This window comes from Lathamus discolor, chromosome 6 (genome assembly GCF_037157495.1).
Source record: "Lathamus discolor isolate bLatDis1 chromosome 6, bLatDis1.hap1, whole genome shotgun sequence".
Lineage (NCBI taxonomy): Eukaryota > Metazoa > Chordata > Aves > Psittaciformes > Psittacidae > Lathamus > Lathamus discolor.
The window spans coordinates 8,932,951-8,957,807 of record NC_088889.1 but is presented as its reverse complement, the minus strand read 5'-3'; the positions used below and the strand labels follow the sequence as shown (position 1 = coordinate 8,957,807).

The following is a 24,857-nucleotide window of genomic DNA, read 5'->3' as shown; positions in this document are numbered from 1 at the left end:
TCTGTGCAAATCTGCGAAGAGATACATTATCATATTCAACATAAATGAAAAGGGAGGTCTTGTAGTTACACAAGCTAAAAAATAACTCGAATATTATTTATTCTGTCAGTTTTCAGAGATAAACACAGAAGGCTTTATCACTGACATACTTTCCACACCTAAGTCTACTTTTCCAGTCAAGCTGGTCTCCACACAGCTTAGAATAACTAAGCTGCACGCCAGCAAATCTGAACATGCACCGTGACAGTCTGAGCAGTCACCTAATAGCAAATCTAACATACCCAGTCCAGTCGGAATTTTATCTTTTCTTAAGTCTTAAGCATATATTAGATAAAAGAGTCACGTTTTAAAAAACAAGAAAAGGATTGAAGGAAACAAGAATTCCAAGTATATTTATTCCAAAAATGCCTCAGGAAGAGAATTAATGCACATTCTCTACACTTACTGGCAGAACTCTGCTACAGTATCAAATGCATAATAGTTACTAGTTTCTCACTGGCCCACCCTATTGGTCTTCAAGTTGTCACAATGACAGTAGTCATTTTCTGTAGTTTCAGGGGAAGAAAATCCACCTCTAACAGCTGCCTGATGAATTTTTAAGAACAGATGTATAAATGACCTCACTGCATGTGCGGAAACCTTGCAAAAGACATTTGTAAGCCTTCAAGAGAGTGGTTTTATTCAAATACCTGCATGACCTGTTTGTCAGTTCCTCTGTTTTAATAAGTCTATTTCCATTTTCCTTTACAGATGAAAGCAGAGACTTTTAACCAGCTCTAGAGTACCAAGAAAACATAATAAAACCAGATCTAGCAGATAAGCACCACTATACAAGGAATTTACTAAACCCTAGAACAAAGTAATGCTAAACTCTTCCTTGCCTTGCTTTCTTAAAAAATGCCAATAAAAACACACTCTTGCATGTTCACGTGACCAGACAAGCCAGTTCACAGCCGACTTCTTGGAGATCAAAGCAACTAAACAGAAGATTTTTACCACGCGTAAAACAGTACCACCTGCCTTGACCCTTTTCTTCCCTGAGGAAGGAACCTCTCTTCTAAAGCTGAGAACCTCTCTCCCTTAATTCAGAGTCCAACTTCAGCAGTTTCGCTGCTGCTTCAACCCCAAGCAAGCAGGTCATGGCTACTTCAACCCCAAGCTTTACACAGGAAAAACCCTAGTTTCAAGCAGGTAAATCACCAGACCATTCAGATCATATGAACATGGGATTAAACAGGCAGTCATCTTTTCTACAGACACACAGCCTATTTTGCATGCAGTTACAATTCATTGCATATGAATGAAAATTAAATAAATAAATAAATAAATAAAGTATTTCTGAGTACACATCCTCTGTGCTTAATGAATCTCCATCAGTGCCACTGATGGCCAGTCCCACTTTATGAAGTCAGTGGGCTAAATACACTGTATAATACACCTTCATTGCTTAGGTACAAGCAGACAACTAACCCATGGCAATTTCACTGATAACATGACAAACTCACCTCATCATCACTGTCTGACGTCTCCGAGTCTGAAGATGCTGTAGGTTTGCTCACAGGTGGCTCCTTTTCTTCAGAGTCACTACGCTTCCGTTTGGCCAACGACAAGAGTTCCTGGTGTGGAAAACCACACTTAGTTTAAAACATTGCAATCAGTTTTACCAATCCAGGTCAGAACATATGCACCTTCTCTGTGATATTTGAGCACATCCCAGCAACAGGATTATCCCCACTGACAAAGGGACAGTCTGCTTGTGTTTCACAAACATATATATATACACACAAACACGATTTTAATACTACTGGATGCTACAAAAGGATTTTGAGGATAACAAGCTGTAATAAGTAAATAATGCTGTAATATACTACCATAATTAACCTCTTAGTATAAATGACATTGAGGGTGGTGAGGCACTGGCACAGGCTGCCCAAAGTAGCAAATGCACCATCCCTGGCAGTGTCGAAGGCCACGCTGGACAGAGCCTTAGGCAACATGGTACAGTGTGAGTTGCCATGGTTTAAGCCTAACTATTTGGCTCTCTGGGAAGGCAGTCTGGAATAAGTGGGAAAAGTCTCTTGTCTTGCCCCACCTTGGGGAAGGAAGAAGGGGCGGAGTGAGCAAGCGGCTGCATGGTTCTGAGTTACTGGCTGGGCTTAAACCATGTCAGGAGTCCTCGTCCATGGTGGGGGGGTCGAAACTAGATGATCTTAAGGTCCTTTACAACCCTAACTATTCTATGATTCTATGACATAAACCAGATTACTTTCAAAGCCATGTCCAGATCTGTTTTATTTGGATTGAATAATAATTCAAAAACGCCTGACCTACAGTTGTGCAGCATTAACCAAAAAGCCAAATCCCACTAGAAAGCAGCTCCTTCTGCTAAGTAAGAGATGTTTGCAATTAAACAATTTAAAAGCGAAATCACCACAATGTCATGGCTGATAATATTTGTCAGCCTGTTCAAATCCTTTTCACTGTCCCTACATACCACAGAATGCACTTAAAGCCTTGGACAGACACAGGGCAGGCGTCAAGATCAAACTCTCTGAGACTAAGTAGAGCTGCTCTCTTCTAAAGGAAGCACTTTCAAAGGGAACACACACCAGCCCGAAGAACTAAAGGGCTCTCAAATAATCTCATAATCTGCTGATCATACCTTGTTCAGATGACAGAAACAGCAGTATAAAACAACCATTTCTGAAGCTGCAGTACTGTCTTTGTAGTCCATGACATAATTTATTCTTAAAAACATTGCTCTGGGGCTGAACCTTAGCTGTGCGTAGAAATACAGTCACACCAACTTCTGCAGCATTGGGAAGTCAACACTAGATCTGTTTGCACTAGTTTCACAACTGGAAGACTATCTCCAAACAGATTAGAATTTAGTACCTCGAATGAGAACATAAACACTGCAGAAACTCATGGCCTAGGCTACTCACCAACAAAGAAACCTGCCTTTGGTGTTGGCATTTTACAAGCCTTTCTCTGAAGAAGGCATGCAATATCAGAGCACATCTGTAAAACTACCGTTTAGGAAGCTCCTGATGTTTTCTACAAACTTTTCCAGAAATTCTCTCACAACTGTCTCTAGGCAGTCCTTCAACCCAGATTATCTTCTCCCTGGACGGTATTTTAGCATATTTACCACTACTTTTATTTCAAGCAATTTTCCTTCTTTCTACCCCTGTTCTGTTTACTGAGATACTATATTAGAAAGGCCCCATGGATTTAAAAAGCCTAGATCTCTGAGGGAAGCTGTCAAACATTTAACTTACAGGGGCCTCAGTCATATACTCTCATCTTTCAACTATACCACAAAATCATTGCTTCCCTTCTACCTAATCTTCACTCTTGCACCTAAGTATCCCTGCTGTTAGAGTTACTACAAACAGCTCAGCGGAGGAGGAAGAACCTCAGGTACTCAGGTACAGCTGCAGATGCATGCTTCCAGTAAAGGATGGCACAAAAGCAGAACTATGAGTTTATTCCTGCCACCATCACTCCGATTGCCTGATCTACACTAGAGCTAGTCCAACTCTTCTATTTTCAAGCTCTGAAGAAACTACCAAACTAATATACCAGTGGTGAGATGCTGGCAGCTCTAGACTCTAGAGGCATGCAAGATCAACATCAGGGCATGCTCTGCTCCAGTGTATTTGTCTGACAGAGCCTCCAATTTGACTTTTCTGAAGCTTCGAGCTGCAAAACTATTTTTAAGTGTTTGGGAAGGCTTTTTTATTGCAACTTAGCAACAGTTTCTATATTGAAAACCCTGAAGGTCCAGCACATAAATTATGTCTGACATGTAGGCTTCAGCATATTTAACCAGCCAAACTTCTTGGAACAAGCCCTGTCATACAGGCTGTAACACTATTCACCTATAATGTCTTTATTTACCATTTGAATTGCATCATCAACACCTCATACACAGAGAGATAAGTCTTTGAAAGCAGCTCCTTCCAAAGAGGAAGGCACACCCTTTGAAGGTCTGTAAGGGTTAAACCTCATAATAGGTTGCCCATAGAAATGGTAAATGCTCCATCCCTGGCTAGGCTGGACAAAGCCTTGGGCAACATGGTCTAGTGTGAGGCATGTTGGAACTGGATGATCTTAATGTCCCGTCCAACACTAACCATTCTATGATTCTATGAACTGACACCAGAAGTAGCACTTCCAATCCGAGATGCCTTTACAAGTAAATACTTCTTGTAACATGTGATGGTACATATATTATGTGACTGTATATGCAGGCTCATAACTCTGTGCAGTTTGCCACCAATAGAGCTCAGGCTCCAAGACTGAGGAAGGGAGCACTGAACACGCATTAACCACCCCCCCGGGCACACGCCTGCCCCGAGGGGCTCACCGGGACGCAGGGACCTGGTATGACACGCTGCTCTCCTGCCGCGCCAAAGCAGCACTGAAAAGTTGCCCAGCCCTTTGGGCCTCTTCCCCCACTACCCGAGGGGTGACGGCAGCCGGGCCTCGCTTCCCCCCTTCTTCGGGCCTGAACCGCTGCAGAGCATCGCCCCCTCCGTCCCGCCCTCCTGCAAGCACCGGGCCTAGCTACGGAGAGCACCCCCTCCCCCCGAAACCCGCCAGGGATCCGGCGGAGGAGAACGGGCCTCTTTCCCGCGGGGTCCCTCATGGGGCTGAGGAGAAGGACGGCTGCTCTCGGCCCCCGGGCGGGAGCGAGGGAACGAGGGAGGGATGGTGGCACCAAGCCCTGCTTGGGCCCGGAGATCTCAGGCCCCGCGTTCGGGCCGGGCCTGCCCCGCGCACCTGATCTAGGTTCTCCTCGCTACCGCTATCCTCAGTATCGGAGTCGATAAGGACGCGGCCTTTCCGCTTCTTCACCATGGCGGAGCCGGTTGTTCCGCCTCACTACCTCCCACCCTCCCCGCCCTCGGCGGCAGCGGCGGCGCGGCGGCGCTCGCAGCGGCCCGGCCTGCCCCGCGCCGCCCGCCCGCCCGGGACACAAAGGGCACCACGCATGCGCACCGCGCCGGGGCGGGAAGAAGGGTGGGGAGAAAGGCGGGGCTGCCCCTTTGAGAGGGGCGAGGGGTGTGGGGGGCATAGACCGCTGCCGCCGCTTAGTCCGTGCCCTTTCCCCCTCGGGGTGGGTTTGCAGCACTGCGAGCACTTTAACAGCCTGCACGGAGCAGCGGCGTCTCCGAAGGAATACTTCCCCTCCGCGGTCGGGGTGGGGAGCTCGGTGTCTACAGCTGCCGGCGGAACTTGAGCGGGGTGGTACGTGTTGCCCCGCCGGGCCCGGAAGCGGTGCGACCCGCTGTTACCTCAGCGCTGGGGAGTCGGTCACGGAGCGGGGTTTGAGGTGGTTGCGTTTGTGGTGAGGCCGTTATTACTTACTGCCGTCTGTTGGCTTTGCCTCCGCTCTTCGGGGGGCGGGAGCTGAGCCCGGTGCTCAGGCTGCTCGGGGGGTGCTGTGAGGGGTGAGGGGGGTCGTCGTTGGAAGGTGAGGTTTGGCACTGCTGCGTGGTGGATCGGTGCTGGTAGAATGTTGCATAGGGACGAAAAGCGGGCAGAAGTGTATTAAAATGTCCCATTTTCGTCTTCATGGTACCTGGGGGGCGAGGAGGGGGAAGAAAGCAAGGGTGAGTCAGTGCTTTTTTACGTCTTTCATAGAATCATTAGATGATCTTAAGAGCCTTTCCAACCCTAACTAGTCTATGATTCTAATCATAAAATGGTTTGAGTTGAAAAGGACCTTAAGATCATCTCTTTCCAACCCCCTTGTGCTTGGAGCAACCTGGTCTAGTGGAAGATGTCCCTTCCCATGGCAGGGGGTTGGAACTGGATGAGCTTTGAGGTCACTTCCAACCCAAACCAGTCTGTGATTCTGTGAATTTATTTGGTCTCTACAGGCCTCTGTGATCCCAAGCCAGATGCATCGAGGGAGGAAAGGGCTGGATGACTTAAGAAAGGAGTATATAGGACTGCATATACTGCTGTAGGACTTCATATGTCAAAACCTTTGTCATCCATGACTGTCAGATGAGACTGTTGTTATGGTCCAGACAGCAACAGGCTCTATCTGTTGTGAATTTGTGATTTCCTTGCAGGGAATGCTATTTTATAGCTATATAGATGGCATCTCTCAGAAACCTTCTTCTTGAGGTTATCTTTGCTGATGTTACTTATAATACCTAAACTTACAGTAAAAGGGTAAATGGGAATGCCTTTTTTCCTATTTTCAGTTTTATTTGAACTATTTTACTCAGTTTTTCTTATTTGCATGGGTATCATATCACAGGGAGAGGGGAACACATAGGGTGGAAATCATTAAGTAAACTAGAACTTTAAGGAAGTGTAATACTTGATGTTATTCCCTTTTCCAGTGGCTCAGATTTCTAGTTAGTATCTGTTTTAAAAATTAAACAGTTTTACAAGCATCCCATGTGGAATTTTTAAATCTTTCTCTTTTTCATTAAAGGTGGGGATAAACTAAGGTAGTTCTGGATACTAGTTTTGTTGTTTTCAATTTCAGTTTCAAACCTGTTAACTGCCTTACTGGAAGTGAATTCTTCAAGTGTACCAATATGGCTCTGGCTGCCACGTTGCTGTACAACGCTTACTTTTGTGGGAGATGCTATAGGCACAAAGCTTTGCAGCCCTTACTTGGACCTCTTCTCGGTGATTCCGTGTCAAAATCATACAGCAGCTACAGGAGGCCAGGGTCACAGCCTGAGAAAAAAACAACTTGGCAAAATGTGGATCTCAGTTTTAAGAAGAGCATTGAAGTCTTAAAGACCCAGCTAAGCATGCTGAAGAAGGAGACCGAAGATCACTTAGTTGGACCTGGAGGCCAGTCATTAGCCCATTACATGGTGGAACAGACAAGGGTGGTGTGGGAGTTTCGGGGCGAAGAAGATTTAAATAAATGGGTTATTTCATCTGATGTAGAGATTGGAGGGAAAAGTGAAGTTTACCTCAGATTGGGTAGGAATAACCAGACTGCCCTGCTGCACGGAATCCTCAATACAGAAGTACCTCGTGATGGGGAGACAAAATACAGCGGATATTGTAGTATGAGATCTAAACCACTAGTGGTAAGTACAGCCTTGTGTTTGCATAGCTTCTGTTATTGAATCCCAGGGCATGTCTGTGCAATCCAAGTGACAGCAACTGGGTCGTTGTTCGCTGAAGTTGGAACTGGTCCATTTCAAGGGTATTAAATATTTCTTCAGGGATGTAATTGCTGCTGTATCCTCTGACCTGGTAGGAACTGAAACTTTGTCTTGGAATTTCTTTTCCTGTCTTAGAAAAGGAATGTTTGATTGTTTGCTTATGCACAATAGGGCACCACTCAATCAGACAGCCCTGTTTGTAGTCTCCTTGCAAATGAAGGACCTGTAACGAAATTTATATCCAAAATTGGTTTGCTTAATAGATGTCTAACTTTGAAGAATGTGTCATAAGGAAAAATTTTCTGGGGTTTAACTTGGTATATTCATCAAACGTGGTTTAGGTGAAAGAGCTCATCTTTTTTTCTCCCAGAAAGAGAATACGGCTTTGAAACATACTTTTTAAAGGCGTGGTTCCTAATGCACATCGTAAAAAGCCAGAGGCAAATCTTTGATAGCCCAGAATTGGGGAAAATAGAACCAGAAATGGATGTGTTTATTATTGATACTGCTTGTTTTATTATATATAAGCACTTTTAAGAGAAAAGGAACATTTAGACTCTGTGTATAAAGTGCTTAAGTTTTTAGTCTGTTCTGTTGTTTGTGACTTGGCACAGGTAGACAGGTAAAATCTTTTCTGGGCCAGAATCTTGAAGTGCAGAGAATATGAGCGATCAAGATCAATGGGCAAACGAGAAGCAGATGAACACTGGTTAAAATGGTGACATTGTGTCAGAGGAATGGAACAGCAAGTTGAATCTTGCCATGGTCTTGAGCACAGGTGACTGACTGTAACCTCCTGATTCTGAAGCAGTGGAGTGTATCAGTCCATCTTTATAATGTGGTTTAAAATCAGATGGTAAAAACATAAATACAAAGGCTTTTCTTAAGTAAAAAGGCTCAAATCTGACAAAACTGTAAAATCAAATGGCCACAGGTGTTATGTTAATGTATTTATTATTGTTTGTATTATTGGTGATCTACTCATCCTATTACCTATATGGTGGGTTGATAGAACGGCTGATAGGTAACTGTAGTAGTTCTGTAAAATAAAGGGGAAACCTTTGAGGTTTTGGTGCTCATTTTGACTTGGTTTAAGCAATTCTGGTCAAGAATAGCCCTGACCCCTGCCTTTCATAGCTCCAGATGACTTCAGTGAAACTCTCTGAAGACTCTTGGATCTGCATGTGTGCAAATCATAACATTGGGACTTTTAAGATCTTAGGGGGGAAAATAATTAGACATGTTTGCAATTATTATGCACAGTTAATGACATAAAGTGTTGGAGAGCATTAAGTGCTTCCAGTGCTTATATCAGTCTTCAGTAGGAAAAGTTATCATGGGGGATAAATTATCTCACTTCTTCTATGTCCTGTAATCACCTCTGAATAATCTAGTACTGACCACAGACCGTTAAACTTAATGAACTGCGTCACTACTGATCCATCATGGTAGTGTTTGTGTATTTGCCTGTTAGGGATTTTGGCCCTAGGAAGGGAGTCTAATCTCTGATCGTTACAAGATTGTGGTTTATAGTTAAAGCAGGAGTCAGCAGAGTGGTAATACTGCTACTTGTGTGCTCTGATACAGTGCTGAAGGAAATTCAGAGAGATCAGCAGCTGGTATGATGTAAGAGTATCCCAGTTTTCACTGTGTCGCAGTGGATGCTATTTGACATTATAACAAGGGCAGTGTTAAAAGCAGTAGTGCTCTGTTCTTCATTGTTTCCTTTTATTAAGGAGGAGTAATTTTATTTCTTAATAATTTGTAGGGATCTTTTGCTAGGAAGAAGTATCACGACTGGTCAAACTTCAACAGTCTGTATTTACGTGTGCGTGGTGATGGCAGACCCTGGATGGTGAACATTTACACAGACCCTTACTTCTCTCACCAAAAGGAAGACCTCTACAACTACTTCATGTTCACCCGCGGTGGCCCGTATTGGGAGGAAATAAAGGTGAATTAACGAGTCTTCAAACTAACGAGACTCTCCTGGGGTCCTGGCTCCCTGGAAGGGGAATTCTTTCCACAGTCACAGCTTGTTGGTATTGCTGTTTATTATGGATCCTTGTGCAACTGGCACATGCCTTTGGCCTGGGAGTTCCCCATGCTGGGCTGTGGGAGGGCACACCTTACAAACTGTACTAAAGATTTGACCCACTTTGTGGAACACCTGCTAGAGCTATTACTGGGGTGATGGAATCAATGCTGCTATTGAAGCTTAGCAGGTGTTGCCATGAGCATGCTCTGCGATAACCATGTAGTACAAATGGACATAGGCTGGGGTAGGATTTGGACCCTGTGACACAATTTGCTAAACCCACTGACTTCCTGGAGTCAGTCAGACTCGGTGCGGTTTGTCATTCTTGGCCTTTGAATCTGTGACATGTTTGTGGGAATTTTGGCTCTTTTCTGATCAAAATTGGGGAATGTCTATAATCTGCTGCTGGCAGTGTTGAGGGGGTTTGCACACCCTTATGCACTGGCACCAAGTGCTTCATAATACCGTATCCAGTCATGTAAGAACAGCCCACTCTTTCACAGGTGAGGAGTCAGGAGTGGTGTTGCTGGCTTGCGTGTCTTCCTCTCCTCATCAGCCAACCCTCTTGTTCCCTACCTGTTATCAAAGCCCCTCCTCTTTCTTGCTCCCACTGCATTCATAGTGCTTTTAGGTTACTCTGAACAGCTTACCCTAGAATACTGATGTCTCAGTATGAAGTTTGCACTCTGAAATAGGCAACTTGGATACAGATGAGCTGTCAACACATGTATGTGCTAGATTTTTTAACTTCCATTTTATGTTGTCGATGCTGGAAGGGGATACTCTGGATGTGAGCAGCAGCTTCTGTGCTGCAGCCTCTCCTTGTGTCCTCACAGGGTAACAACCCTGCATGATGACTACAAACCCAGTGGCTGCCTGTGGGTGGTCAGTGAAGGGTTTATCATAGAATAGTTAGGGTTGGAAAGGACCTCAAGATCATCCAGTTCCAACCCCCCTGCCATGGACAGGGACACCTCACACTAAACTATCCCACCCAAGGCTTCATCCAACCTGGCCTTGAATACCACCAGGGGTGGAGCATTCACAACCTCCCTGGGCAACCCATTCCAGTGCCTCACCACCCTCACAGGAAAGAATTTCCTCCTTATATCCAATCTAAACTTCCCCTGTTTAAGTTTTAACCCATTACCCCTTGTCCTGTCACTACAGTCCCTGATGAAGAGTCCCTCCCCAGCATCCCTGTAGGCCCCCTTCAGGTACTGGAAGGCTGCTATGAGGTCTCCATGCAGCCTTCTCTTCTCCAGGCTGAACAGCCCCAACTTCCTCAGCCTGTCTTCATACAGGAGGTGCTCCAGTCCCCTGATCATCCTCGTGGCCTCCTCTGGACTTGTTCCAGCAGTTCCATGTCCTTTTTATGTTGAGGACACCAGAACTGCACACAATGCTCCAGGTGAGGTCTCAGGAGAGCAGAGTAGAGGGGCAGGATCACCTCCTTCGACCTGCTGGTCACGCTCCTTTTGATGCAGCCCAGGATACGGTTGGCTTTCTGGGCTGCGAGCGCACACTGAAGCCGGCTCATATTCATTTTCTCATCGACCAGCACCCCGAAGCTCTCCACAGGGCTGCTCTGAATCTCTTCTTTGCCCAACCTGTAGCTGTGCCTGGGATTGCTCTGACCCAGGTGTAGGACCTTGCACTTGGCATGGTTGAATGGTTTAATGCGGCCCACTGCTCCATGTACCTGCTAGTGTTGGGACCACATGTAGCATTACTTCATTTACTTAAGGCAGGCTTTTAATTTTTTCTTAAGCCTTTTGTTTTATGTATTTGTGACACTAAAGTCTGTGTTTGGTTTGTTTCTGTCAGATTCCATTCTCCAAATTCTTCATCTCCAGTCGGGGAAGAGTCCAGGATGACCAGCATCCTATCTGGCTAGACAAGGCAAGTTTTCTATAGCCTTTGTCTGTCTGAAATGGTGTTTAAGATTATATTGTCATGATATAATTTACGAATCCTTTAATATTTGTGAATTTGAAAATGAAAGGCCTCTTGTTATAAAGTACTTTCCCCTGTATGCTCATCTTTGCATTTACATTATCCTACTTTGTGATAGCAGTGTCAATTTACTTCAAAGGAGCTCCAAAAATATTTTCAAGAGATCTGTATAACCAAGAAACAGCTCACTTGGCTTTTGAAAGAAAAAGATTAGTAAGATTCTTTTGAGGAATGATCAAAGTGACTGAGAAATCTCAAATGCCACTTGGCACTGGGCTGTAGAAGTACTGTAAATGTGCTTCCCAATAGAATACTGGCATGACATTTTATTTGAGGATGTGCCCTTGATGGTGATTAGTAAATGGATAGATTTATAGGCTCTTTTTTAGTTTTCCAGGCGTTAATACTAGTCTAAGTATTAAATAAATGTGGTGTTTTTTATTTGCTCTCTGCAAATAAGTAAACTAATTTCCTGATTCATGGGAGACATTGGAAAATAGTGTTTATCTCTTAAAATTCAGTGACTCCCCTCTATGTAATTGAGGGCAGCTTAATGTCCAGTGACTACCATCAGGAAAACACACATTAGAAATATACATGGGGAGAAAATAAAACACCCATTACTTGAATTGTGTTAGTTAAATGTTCCATCCCTGGTAGTGTTCAAAGGCCAGGTTGGACAGAGCCTTGGGTGCCATGGTTTAGTATGAGGTGTCCCTGCCTATGGCAAGGGGTTGGAACTAGGTGATCTCGAAGTCCTTTCCAACCCAAACCATTCTATGATTCTATGATAATGTTGCATTTGGTTCCTAATTGTGTAACAAAAGTACAAAAGCAAACAAATTGGGAAAACTTTGAGGGCAATTCAGTGATTGACAGAAATCTGTTCTAATCCGGAAGCTGAGGCTGTAGGAGGAAAGTGTGGATGATGTGAGGAGGGTGGATCAACTAAAACTAAAATAGGTGTTTGGAAGAAAGCTGTTATAAAAGGCCTGTGTTTAAATAAAGACACTGAAGACTTTATCAGGATTTGAAATATAGATTCGTTCAAAATGTAAATGAAAACCAAGTCATATGTGGGGTGCTAAGCATATTTACCTGGAGTTACAGGGACAGAACAGTGCTTGAGCTAAGCATCCTCTACTTAATTTTCATTCCTTGTTGCCTTATGTTTAATAATATATGCACAGGTTTTACTGTGAAATATTAAGTGCAGTTGTACAAATATATGTTAAAGAAACCTGAAAATAGGGAAGTGGTGTGAAGGCATCAAAGAAATGTTGATAACATGCCTTGGTCCCTCATTGTACTGCTGTTATGTTTTCCCAGGAACCAGGAAAGGCATTCTTAAGCAGAAATAGTCAGGAAATAGCCAATCTGTTGCAGGCTTGCAGGTGAATAGACTATGCAGAGCAGGGAGTTCAGGTGGCTTCTGTTATTTAATAGTTGTGGGGGAGAACATTAGGGGAAAGGAATAAGGAATGTTCTTAAGAATCTTATTCTAATTGGGAAAGAGTGCCTAAGAACCGTGTCTTAATGTAAAATTTGGTAACAAAGACTTGTGCGTTTTAAAACGTCTGATGTGGTGCACTTCCGCGCTATATCGGGTATAGGACTTGATCCAGAGCTGACATTCCCCTCCATCCTCTGTTACACCGTTTCCACCTCATGAAAGATTGTAACAGACTGTATGAAAATGTGTTTGTACACCCAGTCATGATGAACCTGGCCACACACAAACCTTGAAGGATAAAAACTGCAGCGTTGCTTTAGGCTCAGGCTATCTCTAATACAGGGCTTTACACAGCAGTAGAAAGGCAGGTGTGAAGTACTGTCCCACTGGGAGCTGCGTGGAAACACAACCGTGAAATGTTCAAGCCTTAAGAAATGCTGCTGCACTTTGAACAGATACCAGTATGAAGTAGATGGCCATGAACTGTAAAATACAAATGTGGTAGATACAACTGTGTTTGCTTGTAATGTTATACATACTGTTCTAATGCATGTATCTTTTCATTAGATTAGTACCCTGGGATTCACTATTGGAGATAAAGTAAATGGTCCATTCCAGTTGGAAATTGATTTTATTGGCCTGCTGAATGATAGAGCTCATACAGAAGAATTTGCCTATGAAACATATGAAAAGAATCCTCCACTCTAAGCTGGGCAGGTGGCTTTTGGGACATCCTTCAGCTGCTTTATTTCTATAAAACATTTCTGAAGGCGTGGCTTATCACAGCTTGAAGATTCTAAGTAAACATTACAGTGACACTTTTGGCGTCTTCAAGCTGCCAGATGCAGGATCCTGGAGAGACTCTACATGCATGGACTGGAATACAGCCTGAGGAGAAGGTGACCCAGTAGGAACTGGTGACTGGGTAAGTTCTAGCTTTTGTCCGGACTTTAACAGAAATAAAAGTATTTCACAAGCTTCTTGTAGTTCTTTTTTTGTTTGTTTTTTCTTTCACAATTTTATTTTCTACATTCTGTGGTTTGTGGGCATTGTGAAACACTTGTATCCACTAGTTTTAAACCGGAAAAAGTACGAGGAGAATTAATACCCTGAGGGATGGGGCTTAAGTGTGGGACTCAGTGGTGAAATGTACAGAGAACAGCCCCAAAAGTGGAAGAGGCAAAAGTACTTCAGCCTTCAGCTTTGGCTTCTCTGAATAACTAAGAAAAAGCTGCCCCTGCCAAAATTGAAGCTCCACAGCAGGCTTGCCCTCCTATTTAAAGCTGGTGATGATGATCCTACAGCTGAACAGAAGTAGTGCTCCATGGAGGGGTTAGGGGAAGCCCCCATCCCTGTTGTCTCCTCAGGGAGCTATAGATTGTATTTCTAAGAGTCTTTATGTTTCTGATGTGAGCAATTAACTTCACATGCCTATACTGGGAGAAGTTAGAGCTGCAGCTGGTGGCACAGAGGTTTAATGCCTTCCTCTTTCTGAGAAGTCTGGTTTTGGTGACCTGGCAACCACTTCAAAGTACAACTGCAAATTGTTCCACTTCACTCATCATAAACTTGTCTAATTGAAGCACTCAGCTCTCCTGCAGTGACCTTAAGTATACCTGACAAATACTAAACATACCTATATTTTATATGGAAGAGGCCACCATAAAGGCAAGCTGAAGCAGTGTCTTGTACTATTATTTTCCCCTTGCATCGAAGCAGGAGTGTTAGTTGTCATTTCTAAAGCTACCAGGACAAACAAAATGCTTTATGAAATCACAAAGTGCTTTCATAAAAAGTCATAGGCAGGCTCAGTGGTAAGGAAAACTTGTCACAAAAAGAAGTTGAGTAGTAAAAAAGTGTGAACAGGACTAGTGCTACACTAAGGGGGTAGTTACACATAGTACATTAGATGATAGAATAAGTGATAAACAATATGTACAAAACATTTATTCTCCACATAAAGTTTTTTAAAAACGAACAATTGCTTGTTCTTGACATTTCAGTATATGTTCAATAGGACACTGAATTCACTGAGAATTATTGGCACAGAGGTGTAGCTGAGATTAAAACTGCTTAAGTACCTTTCCAGTTCTATCATAAATCCAGACAGCTCTATGTATTTTTTAAAGGTAAAAATAAAGGCTTTTAAGTCTAACATACTGAATGTGCCTCAATACTACTGTAACCTCTTTTAAGCATCAGAGAGATGAAAAGCAGAAGAATTCTGTTAACAGCTGCTATTTAGCACAGAAAGGAACAAAACAACATAGACCATTCAAAGTATCCCACTGGTCATTTGTAAAGCCCGCTTTCAGTTGTGACTTTAATACACTGTGTTAACGATTATGCTGGAAACTATGAGAAGCTGCATGTTTTAGCTCTTGGAAATTCCCTACTACCTCATAGGCAATGAGAAACACTGAATAATTGCTGTCACTGTTGTCACAGGATTGGAGGATTGATTTGGAGAAAGGGGCAATTGAATTAATTGTAGTTTGCCAATGGAACACCTTGAAGCTTGCTATCCAAAGCATGCATCTAGCAGTAACATGCATTCAGGTGAAGTCTGGCCTACGTTGCAAGGAGACTTCTTGAGCATCTTCTTTTACCCCCACTTACATTTTCTCCTTTAACATGTTTTTGATTAAATGAAAACATGAGGCAACTAGAGATAGTTCTAAGCTCCTTAAAGTTTAGAACTCTCATCTCATCGGAGTTGATCACTGAAACATCACGCTCAGATGCACTTTGAAGTCTTATTCAGTGCTCTCTGGATTCTACTAGCTAATAGCAAGCTGAACTACACACACAGCACATGTATTTACATGACAGGACTAGTATTTACAGTGATACCTTAGATATTTCTTATTCCTCCTAATCCACAGATATTCCTCTGCGATTTTCAAGAACCTTAGCCTTTTTCTTCTTTCTCTCTCGCTCATGTTTCTCCCGCCTTTCTTCCCTGAAGGGGAAAGAGACAGACCACATGAAATTATGTTAAGGCAGACACACAAGCAGCCAAAGGAATCTGACCAAGGCCTAGCATCCATTAAGCCAGTGTGCTGCATTTGCCAATAGCAGGCAGAGCGGTACTGGTTTGGACTGATTTCAGACACTGAAGCAAAGACTTCTGCTTAGATATACAGGTCTAACATTCAAGGTAACAGCACATCAGTATTCACAGCTTCTTCCAAGGGGAAGGCAAACCTTCAAACCTTAGAGGCAGTAGCATTCATAGAATAAGAGTCTGTCAGATTCGGAGCTGCCCTCTTTGTTGGCCTCCCTGATACCAGACTACTGGAGGCAAAGATCACTTTAATACAAAAGCTTTCTTTGCATATTTAAATCCTAAAAAGACAAAGGAGTCACCATATTATTTTAACAATATTCATGCAAAGCCAGTGGTGTACTAACCTTGTCTGAAGGTGGGGCTGTTTGTAGTCTTTCTTACATGAAGAAATGTTGCGGCCAGGCTTATTTGGAACAGTATTTTCTTTAGATTCTCCCCAAGGTTTTAGTCGTCCTGCAAGTTCAGGGGGAAAAAAAAAAAAAGATACTATTGAATCACTAGTTTTGTAGTTGTGTGCTTTACTTCTTGTTGTGAGTTTTATACTTGCTAGAGTGCTTTTTGCTGGTCAACTCTGAAGATGAAAGACCTCTTCAGCTGTACTATCACTTTCACCTGCTCATTCCATACCAGTAGTAGCAGCTATCTGTGCTTAAAAGCAACACTCAGCACACAAAGTTAAGCTTCTCACGCAACAGTATGCTTTAATAAACTAACCTAAAAATAACCTTAATTGTGTGAGGAATGTTTCCTGTACACACAATGGAATACAAGGATGTTTGTTCTTATGGGCTTTTGGTCATAAAGGTTACTGCTTCAGTAGGGAGGCTCTTATAGCATATGTTAAGTAGAAATCTAATGTTAGTCCACAAACTATGTGGGAACCCAGAGAGAAAGGGAAAAGGATGGGGAAAAGAGACTGAAAACTTCATTGTCATGGTTTGTGTGAATGCCTTTTAGGCAGCTGAGTAGAAGGGATGTAACCAACACAAACTGCAAAGGATCGTAGTACCTTTATGCGGCTGATACCGAAGTGGCCTTGAGAGACTTGCTTTGAGATCAAACATCTTCTTGGCGCTTGTGGGTTCTGCAGGGTGAGCTGAAAACTTGAAGGGGGTGACAGCTACAAAAGGCATCAAGATAATACCTTACTTCATTATAGTAGCAAGAGCATCACTGACATAGGAAGTCAGAAAGAATGTGTGAAGACCACCTTATAAGTATCAAGACCAAAGAGCCACTAAATGATACCATCTGCTACCTCTCACAACAGAGTTGCACAAGTACAGCTCACTTGAAATGGCAGCTTTCAGGTCTGGAGAGAGTAAGAGTTGTAGAGTGTTAGCCCTTTTGCTCCAATTATGCTGTACAATAGAATCATAGAATGGCTTGGGTTGGAAAGGGCCTCTAAGATTATCTCATTCCAACCCCCTGCACGTATACCTCCACATATTTTTCTAGTCCTTCAGAACAAATTGTGTTTGCCAGCCTCTGTGACTATTTGGAACCAAGTGTTTTTCTCCATTAAAACAGGAAGTGTTTTAGAACACACCAGCTTTATCAGCAGTGGGAGTTTTCTTTCCCCCTAAAAAAGGTCAGTATTGTCATACAGCAAGACAGGCAACTCTGGGTTCCTGACCTGTGCCGATGTACCTGTGGTACATCAGTGGTTAGGTAGCAGACCTGTGCTAGTGCAGAAATCTGTAACAATTAAGCTTCTGCTTTTTCTCACAGAGATTTAGTTCCTGAGTTACTCAGGGTTGGTAAGGCTGATAATAATAGGTTGTCTTAAAACACAGCTAGAAGCCTGGTACATATCAAACCCACAAGGAGGCCAAGACCTCTGAAAGGCATCAGGGGCAACTCTTGCCACACACAGGATCTCCTTGTGCCTGTTAAACAAACCTTTAGCTACATAGCCCCTAAAATCCCTGCAAGATTATTTTTATCCCCTTTTCTTTAGGTAGCTAGTACCATATGTTTAAGTCTTAGCACCTAACTTGCTTGGTAAAGAAACTAAGGCAGTTCCTAAAGAATCAGTCGTAAATGAGGAATTAAATTAAACCCTAGGTCTACATGACATTAGATTATAAAAAAATTATAGTAATTCAGTAAAAGAAAAGTCTTGACCTGAAAGAGCCAAATACCCTCGCCTTTACCCTTTGCTGCAGTCGAATCGTTATTTCTTGCATTTCCTACACTGGTTTTCTGACTTGCTGATTTGCAGCTCCTGTGGCTCTCAGGTGTGCATATCTGCAGGTATGGAGACATTCTAGATGGAGTCTTGGTAAGGGAGCGTTTGTGCTCATTATCTTTTGTGGCTTCTGAGAACCTGGAAGTTATTAATAAAGTTAGTAATCTACAAGGAATAGAAGCAACATGACAGAACACAGAAGGTCCTGTGTTCTATTTTTCTTACAGGTAGAAAGTATAACAGATATTCACAGCTTCTGCATAAACCACATTAAAAACTTCACTGGCAATTTTCAAGTTATGAGCCATCATTAATAGCAGGAAGTAATATTAGGAATTCAGATATAAAAGATGATTAGCTTGCCTGACAAGAGAGAAAACACATTAAGAAAAATAATTAGGCTCGGTTGGTTCAGGAAACTGAAAGCTGAAAGAGGTGCAAGATTCCTCTGCCATAAGTCAAAATGAAGAAACATGGTTGTAACAGCACAGTAGGGCTGGTTTAACCTGGTTAAAGCTGGGCTGAACATTAGTAACCAGAATTAGTCTCATGTAGGTAATGCTTGGAACAGAAGTAATGAACTGAAGTCACAGCATTAATTGTTTCATGCTTATCACACCAAATAACTCATTGATGGGTTTGGTTTGTTCTTTTTACCTGACGTTCATTTTGGTTGTTGAAAGGACAGAAGGGTTAAATGATGATTTCTTGGATAAAATACTCCGACCGGTGTTCAGAGAACTGCGTGGTGAGTGACAGCGGTTACTGGGGGTGCAGGTGGTGGAGATTCTGCCTCTTTCTGGATTTGGGCTGAATAAGAACGTTTTGCTGCTGGCTTGTTTCTAGGGAAAAGCAAATCCCGAGTTAGCAGACTGCTAAACGTTTATCAGAAAAGCAGCTAAGAGGAAGGGACAATAGTGAATCAGATAGACACAGTCTGCTCAGTTTTCCCCTTTCTTTAAAACATAAGTACTTTAATAAAACTGATCTGAAAACACATACCTTCGAAGTGCTGAAAGGAGTGCCTTTTTCTGATGCTCTTAAGTTACTTGATTTTTTGGTCAGCACCTGCCAAGAGTCATTTGTCTTAAGCATACGTTTTTACAATGCGCAGCTTAGAAAGAGAAATGTAGTTCAGGAGTTTCAGTGTTTACTGTTTCGATAAGGACTTGGCAGTGCAAGGTTAAGGGTTGGACTTCATGATCTTAAAGGTCTTTTATAACCTAACCAATCCTATGATTCCATGTCCATTGACATATTTATTCATATCTTCATTGATACGTTACTGACACTCTCAGAGGCCCGTTAGCAGCTTTCACCCATGCAGGTGTAAAATAGAAGCACTGAGAATCAAGGCTACAGAGAGCAACGTATCACACATGTATTTTAAAAGACAGTTATACGCAGTCATTGGACAATGGTGCTTTAAGGCACAAAGGAGGAACTTTAATATTAAGCTCCTACTCTGAAAAACAACCCACCCCCTTGGTTAGACTCTGCAGCAATTCAGACAGTTGCAAACAAAAGCTCCAAGACAGTAATCGTGACAGAATTAGGTTTTACTCAAAACTGACAAGTTACTTGTTGGTTTCTGTAACTATAACCATACACTTAATATCTATAAACTTATGACTACATAACAGCTATCTATAACTAGTTATATAGGACTGCAGTTAAACTTCACTGACCATCACATTACACTGCATGTACTTACTCCTCTAAAGAGACTCTACAAGGCTTTTACAGGGAGACTCTGGAAATCAATGGATAGGGGAACAACGTGTATCTTCCAGTTCTGTCACTTACCTTGACATCATTGAGAGAACTGCTGCAGGTTTCAATAATTTTCTTTTTCCTCTCAATGTAGTCAGCAATTGATTCCATTTTCTTGAAGTGAGCCTCATGCAACTTCCTAAAGTCTAAGAAGTTCCAAAAAGAAGAGTCACATATCTGATACAGAAAAATATAACGTAACCCTCTAATTGAAGGTCAGGTATACCCAGGTAACTAAACAGTATGAAATAGAATCCACCAGCTACATCGCCAGAGAGCTGGTGCGTGCTCTGGAGAATTACAGAATCACAGAGTGGTTTGGAGTGCAAGAGACCTTTAAAGATCATCTGGCCCAACCCCCACATTCTTCAATTAAAGAAAAAATACAGATACTTCCATACTTTAAACGAACTAATGTATTTTATGAAGTGATGAAAGTGAGCTAATAACACAGCAATGCAGCCCAAAGATGGTGCTTATAAAGTGAAAGGTGTAACAGCACATCTTCCTGCTCTTTGCGGTTTTGATAATCATGAATTAGATCCAAAAGACACCTAAGTGGTTGATAACCAGTTTTATAACATATATGTGAGTCATTTACTACTATGAACTTACAAGTTGGCAGATAAACCTTAAAGTGTAACTGTTGAGACCTTTCTTTCTTTCCTTGCTTTTTAAAGAGAAATTGGTTTCTTCTTCAGACAGAAATAGAACTTGGGTTGTAAAAAACCATTCACACACAGACAGCACATCTATTTCTAAAGATGGTAGGGTGGCTTACTTGGTGTAGTAGCTTTCATTCCTTTTTTCCCAGACCTAGATGCACGGCCTGCATATACAGGGATCTTCCCTCCAGCCTGAAGAGCATCACCTGAGGCAGTAAGATCAGACAAAAATCATTATCTTTTTCCTGGTCTCCTCAGATAAGGTGCTGATCACCAGACAGGCCACAGCAATCTTTGCAGATTCTTTGCACAACAAAATAACCAAGGGTACATTTCAAGTAGTACAAATCATTAAGCTTCCTTTTTGGAATTTCCTACTTACATTCACCTCCAGCAATTTTAGTAGAAGTCCTCTTTGGCCGTTCTTTCTGAGCGGTACCCATCCCTGTGCTCTCAGTAGCTCTCTTTTTAGCTACTTGTTCCTCAGTTTGTAATACCTTCTGTCCCTTTCCTTGCTCACCCCGAGGCACCTCATTTTCTTTCATTTCCAAATGCACCTGCAGTTTAAACATACTTGATTTAAATACTTTGTTCCAGCTGGATATAAAGAAGAGCTGTTGTTCTGAAAGCAGTCAGTGGAACAGGCTCCATCCTTAGAGGTTTTCTATATTAGATTAGATAAAGCCTTAAGTATTGTGGTCTAACCTCATAGTTGACCCTGCTTTGACTGGGAGGCTGAGCAAGAGACTTTCTGAAGTCCAACCTGAATTAACCTGTGAAATACTTACCCTGTTACTTAACAGAACTATATTAGAAAGCTTTTACCTGCACAGCTCTAACATGTTAGTGTAAAATTACCTTTATTGACAAACTTAATTGTTTGCAAGTAAAAATTAATTCCCTGGCTATGTTACTTTTTACTATCGTAGCTCTGGTTACTGTACAAGTCTAGCACTAACAGACTAACACTCCTCATTTCTTATTTCCTTTCTCTCATTCTAAATCAGGAAGTTCTTTCACATGGTTCTTAGTTACCCACTAATTGCATGTAATGCTAAAAGAAAACAGTTCCACCCCATCTCACACTGAATCTTCCCCTCCCTCAGCCATACAACCCATGAATAAAGACCCACTGAGAGGAGTGGGAGTTAAAAATTGTGAGGTTTAGGCAATCATCCAATTCCTGATGAATCTTTTTCTATATAAAGAGAGAACAGCTTTATTTTTAGGTAAATTCTGAAACTAGTCTAATGTTTAGAACACTGTAATGAATAGTGAAGGGTGTGGAATATCACTTCTTTCTTAGAGGAATTTAATTTACTTCTGTGACTAGCAAGTAGTCCCTGTTCATTATAGAATAGCACAGTCAAGATAGACAAAAATCAGTACTACAAGGTACAGAAAGCCAGTACCAGAATATTTGCATACAAAAGTCATGTATATACACACACAGACACACATATATAACATTTATACCACCTGCTATATGGTGGTAGGAAAAAAATCAAGAGAGTTTACATCATGTTGGGGGAAGGGGACAGTCAGCACACAAAGCCAAGCAATGTGAATCACCTCTTTCTCATGAGAAAGCTCTGCATTTTCCTCACTGGTGTTAGTATCCTCAGTGGAGTTCCTCTTTTTTCTGGTTACTTTCTTTTCTTTACCACATCTTCTTGTAATAAAGGCCACTGAATCAGGCATCATTTCCTCCTCATTGTTCAGTTCATCTGATTTGATGAGACTAGGCACACTTTTTTCAGAGTCCTGTGTCAGAAAAATACTGTAATGTGGAACATCTGACACAAACATCAGTTAGATACTCCAAAGAGACAGTTTCCATTCTGTTATTATTAGAAGTATTTCATATAGAGGAAAAACAGTAGCATGCATCTAACAGTGTAGTGATAAAGAAATTGGCACTATCTAGACTTCCCTAAATATCAAAGCCTATTTTTTGAAGGCTTTAAAAAGAAGGCTTAAGAGTCACTTTATTATATAGAGCATTTTAGTAGGAGTCTACAAGACTAATACTTCATATTTAAAACCTGGCTGCAGGATGCTGTGACCCTCCCAGATTCATGTTTCTGTGGAATGCTCTTCACCAAAAGGAATACTCAGAGGCACATCCATACTTGTTATAGTTAAGAATAAGCTCACAAGGATTCTACCAGCTCCTCAAACCTTTAAAAAAAGATTTTTAAAGGAAGCACTTAGAGGTGTATTTTAGAAAAAGCAAATACCAATTTACTTGCTATCATAAACTTAAAAGCCATCACCATAGCCAATGAAATAAATCAGTTTACAGAAGAGAAAACTTAAAAGAGAAACCAATACATGAAGAGACAAAGGAGACATCACAGTTGTATCACTCTCATTATAGTGTCAGTGTAAGTAAACTCTAGTCAATGCAAAACGCTTTCCAATGAATATCTAATCCCTTTAATCTAGGCGTGTAAAACGAGTAAGATATGTTTATGTTTGGTACTGACTACCACCTGCAGTCACAAAGGTAAGAGTTAATATCTGCTCCATGGAAATGTAAATGTTGGTTTTCACAGAGAATAACTTTGTACTCATGCTGAAAAATACATTGTTCATTTTGGCAGCTGAAAGGAAATCAGCTTTGGGTAGATAGGAGGCCACTTAAAGCTAACATCAGCACATCTGTTCCCATCAGTACCAGAGTGTATTAAACTAAAAGCACCGTGAAGAAAAAAGGTATTTTTATTACAGTTCTTATCATGGTAAAAATTAACATTCAGTACGTGCCCTGTTCTACTAGTCACGGTTAGATCTATCTTTTAATAAGAGCGGCCTATTTATCATCCCTTACCATACTTGCACTTTCTTCCTTTGTTCCATCAAAGTGTTGCTTCAGTGCTTTCAACAGTTTGTCTGCCTGGAGAGAAACCAAGACAACATATGAACCAAATACCGCATTGAATCATCAAACAAAACACTGCATAAACCCAACCAGTGTCCTATCAATTGATCCAGCAAACAAGCAGAACGGTTCCTGAATCCAATGGAAGACTACAGCTTCATCCAAGTCAGTGAAATTGTGTCCCTGCCTGTGGCAGAGGGTTGGAACTAGGTGATCTTTAAGGTCCCTTCCAACCAAAACCATTCCGTGATTCTCAATGAAAGAAAGTGCTTAAGGCCTCAGATAAATACGTAGCATATTCTCCACAGAGACACGGGTTTTCCCTACCCAGCTTTCTTCCTGGTTGCCTGGTTTCCAGGAAGTTTAATTATTCAGGGATGAATGAGACTGGTTTTAGCAGCACTGCGTAACCGAGCATGTACCAAATATCCGCACAAACTGCTTTCTCACCCAAAGTACGTGCAAAGCATTCTTCTTCTCACCCCTTGCATCTATTCAACAGTAACAGCAGTAAAATACAACAAAACCGTTCTGCTGATATTTTAGGGTATGAAAGACACTTGGGAAAGATCAGCATAAAATCAAACCAGAACTAGAGTCTCAAGAACAAAGTCATAGAATAGTTAGGGCTGGAAAGGACCTTAAGATCATCCAGTTCCAGCCCCCAGAGCTAAAACCCCTGGGTGAAGCCTTTGTCCTGGCAGCACAATGAGCCCCCTTGTCCACTGCAGCGGACAAGGATCCTCTTTCTTTGAGGCTCTATGTCTTCTCGCCGCGGCAGTGCAGCAGTGACTGCCGCGGGTGAGGTACCCACCAGGCGAGGGCAGGGCACGGGCATCACCCTGTGGCTCTGGAGAAGAAACACCGGTGAGCGCTTAAATCCCTCGCTCTTAACCACAGCCGGCAAACAAACGCACGCACACAGCCTCGTCCCTCACGGCACCCTGGTGTCGCTGTTCTTCCGAGTCTTAAGCAAACAAAATGAACCCAAAACACAGCCGCCTGCCGCGGGTGAGCCTCGCAATGCGCCAGCCCATGGGCAGGGCCGCGCGTCCCCTCCTAAATCCCCCCAGTTAGACGGAGCCCGCACAAGCAGCTGTTCCTGTGGGGCTGTGCCCGTCAGAAGGGCACCGGGGCACAGCTCCTCACCCCGCGGAGGGAGCCAGCGGCCGGGACCTTCTTCCAGGGAGCAGGGACGCTCCAGCGCGAAGCTCCCCCCGCTCCCGCGGGCCCGGGCAGCGACCCCGCCAGTGCCGTACCCAAAACAGGCACAACGCCCGCGGGGACGGGGCGCTCCCCGCACCGCAGCCGCTCCCCTCAGCTCCCGGCCGGGCTCGCTCTTTAGGGGGAGAGCGAGACCCCGGAGCGCCCCGTCGCCGCCTCTCTCGCCCGCTCAGGAGTGCTGCCGCCGCCCTTACCCGCAGGTTGGCCTTGAGCCCGGCGGCCTTTGCGATCCGCTGGAGCTCGGCGTACTTCATCGCTTCGAGCCGCAGCGGGGACGGCGCCATGGCCGCGCAACGACCGCCCGCCGCCCCAACCGCCGCGCTTCAAACCTCGCGCCCAACGGACGCACCGCCCCTCGGCCCGCCCCCGCCGTTCGAACTGGCCCTCCGCGCCATGCCATTGGCTGGGTGAGGAAAAGGGGTTGGGACTAAGGGCAGGGAAACCGCCAA

General features: G+C 43.0%; 3 protein-coding genes across 6 annotated transcripts in view; 1 reads left to right on the top strand and 2 right to left on the bottom strand.

Moving 5' to 3' along the window:
- Positions 1-4,948, bottom strand: part of RTF1 (RTF1 homolog, Paf1/RNA polymerase II complex component) — a 34,775-nt gene extending 29,827 nt beyond the window's left edge. The window contains exons 1-2 of the mRNA XM_065685114.1: positions 4,789-4,948; positions 1,506-1,616 (exon numbers count right to left, since the gene is read on the bottom strand). Of these exons, the coding sequence (XP_065541186.1) occupies positions 1,506-1,616; positions 4,789-4,866 (189 nt within the window). The 5' untranslated portion in view covers positions 4,867-4,948. The remainder of the gene's footprint in view (positions 1-1,505; positions 1,617-4,788) is intronic.
- A 119-nt stretch (positions 4,949-5,067) lies between these two features.
- On the top strand, positions 5,068-13,578 carry NDUFAF1 (NADH:ubiquinone oxidoreductase complex assembly factor 1). Of its 3 annotated transcripts, XM_065683818.1 has the most exons (6): positions 5,068-5,256; positions 5,892-5,977; positions 6,515-7,076; positions 8,923-9,108; positions 11,020-11,094; positions 13,169-13,578. In XM_065683818.1, exons 2-6 carry the CDS (start codon positions 5,913-5,915, stop codon positions 13,307-13,309), a joined length of 1,029 nt encoding a protein of 342 aa, XP_065539890.1. In that variant the 5' UTR covers positions 5,068-5,256; positions 5,892-5,912; the 3' UTR covers positions 13,310-13,578. The 3 variants fall into 3 exon arrangements, with proteins under 3 accessions (XP_065539890.1, XP_065539892.1, XP_065539891.1); XM_065683820.1 differs by lacking the exon at positions 5,892-5,977; XM_065683819.1 differs by lacking the exons at positions 5,068-5,256; positions 5,892-5,977 and adding an exon at positions 5,263-5,356.
- NUSAP1 (nucleolar and spindle associated protein 1) lies at positions 12,184-24,759 on the bottom strand. 2 transcript variants are annotated; one of them, XM_065683817.1, is made up of 13 exons: positions 24,603-24,759; positions 23,134-23,199; positions 21,873-22,064; positions 20,683-20,857; positions 20,417-20,506; positions 19,669-19,781; positions 18,865-18,930; positions 18,520-18,704; positions 17,828-18,000; positions 16,681-16,791; positions 16,016-16,124; positions 15,455-15,563; positions 12,184-12,994 (listed from the first exon to the last, which is right to left on the bottom strand). In XM_065683817.1, exons 1-12 carry the CDS (start codon positions 24,690-24,692, stop codon positions 15,476-15,478), a joined length of 1,458 nt encoding a protein of 485 aa, XP_065539889.1. In that variant the 5' UTR covers positions 24,693-24,759; the 3' UTR covers positions 12,184-12,994; positions 15,455-15,475. The 2 variants fall into 2 exon arrangements, with proteins under 2 accessions (XP_065539889.1, XP_065539888.1); XM_065683816.1 differs by lacking the exon at positions 12,184-12,994 and having other exon boundaries at positions 13,214-15,563.
- Between the last annotated feature and the right edge of the window lie 98 nt (positions 24,760-24,857).

Excerpts from the sequence above, each read along its gene's own strand:
- NDUFAF1 (XM_065683818.1), top strand. The coding sequence starts at position 5,913 with ATGCATCGAGGGAGGAAAGGGCTGGATGACTTAAGAAAGGAGTATATA. Across the intron at positions 5,978-6,514 it reads ATAGGACTGCATATACTGCT|TTTCAAACCTGTTAACTGCC; the intron begins GTAGGACTTCAT and ends TTTCAATTTCAG. Across the intron at positions 7,077-8,922 it reads TGAGATCTAAACCACTAGTG|GGATCTTTTGCTAGGAAGAA; the intron begins GTAAGTACAGCC and ends AATAATTTGTAG.
- NUSAP1 (XM_065683817.1), bottom strand. The coding sequence starts at position 24,692 with ATGGCGCCGTCCCCGCTGCGGCTCGAAGCGATGAAGTACGCCGAGCTC. Across the intron at positions 23,200-24,602 it reads GGCTCAAGGCCAACCTGCGG|GCAGACAAACTGTTGAAAGC; the intron begins GTAAGGGCGGCG and ends GTTTCTCTCCAG. Across the intron at positions 20,858-21,872 it reads AGCTTTCTCATGAGAAAGAG|GTGCATTTGGAAATGAAAGA; the intron begins GTGATTCACATT and ends TTTAAACTGCAG.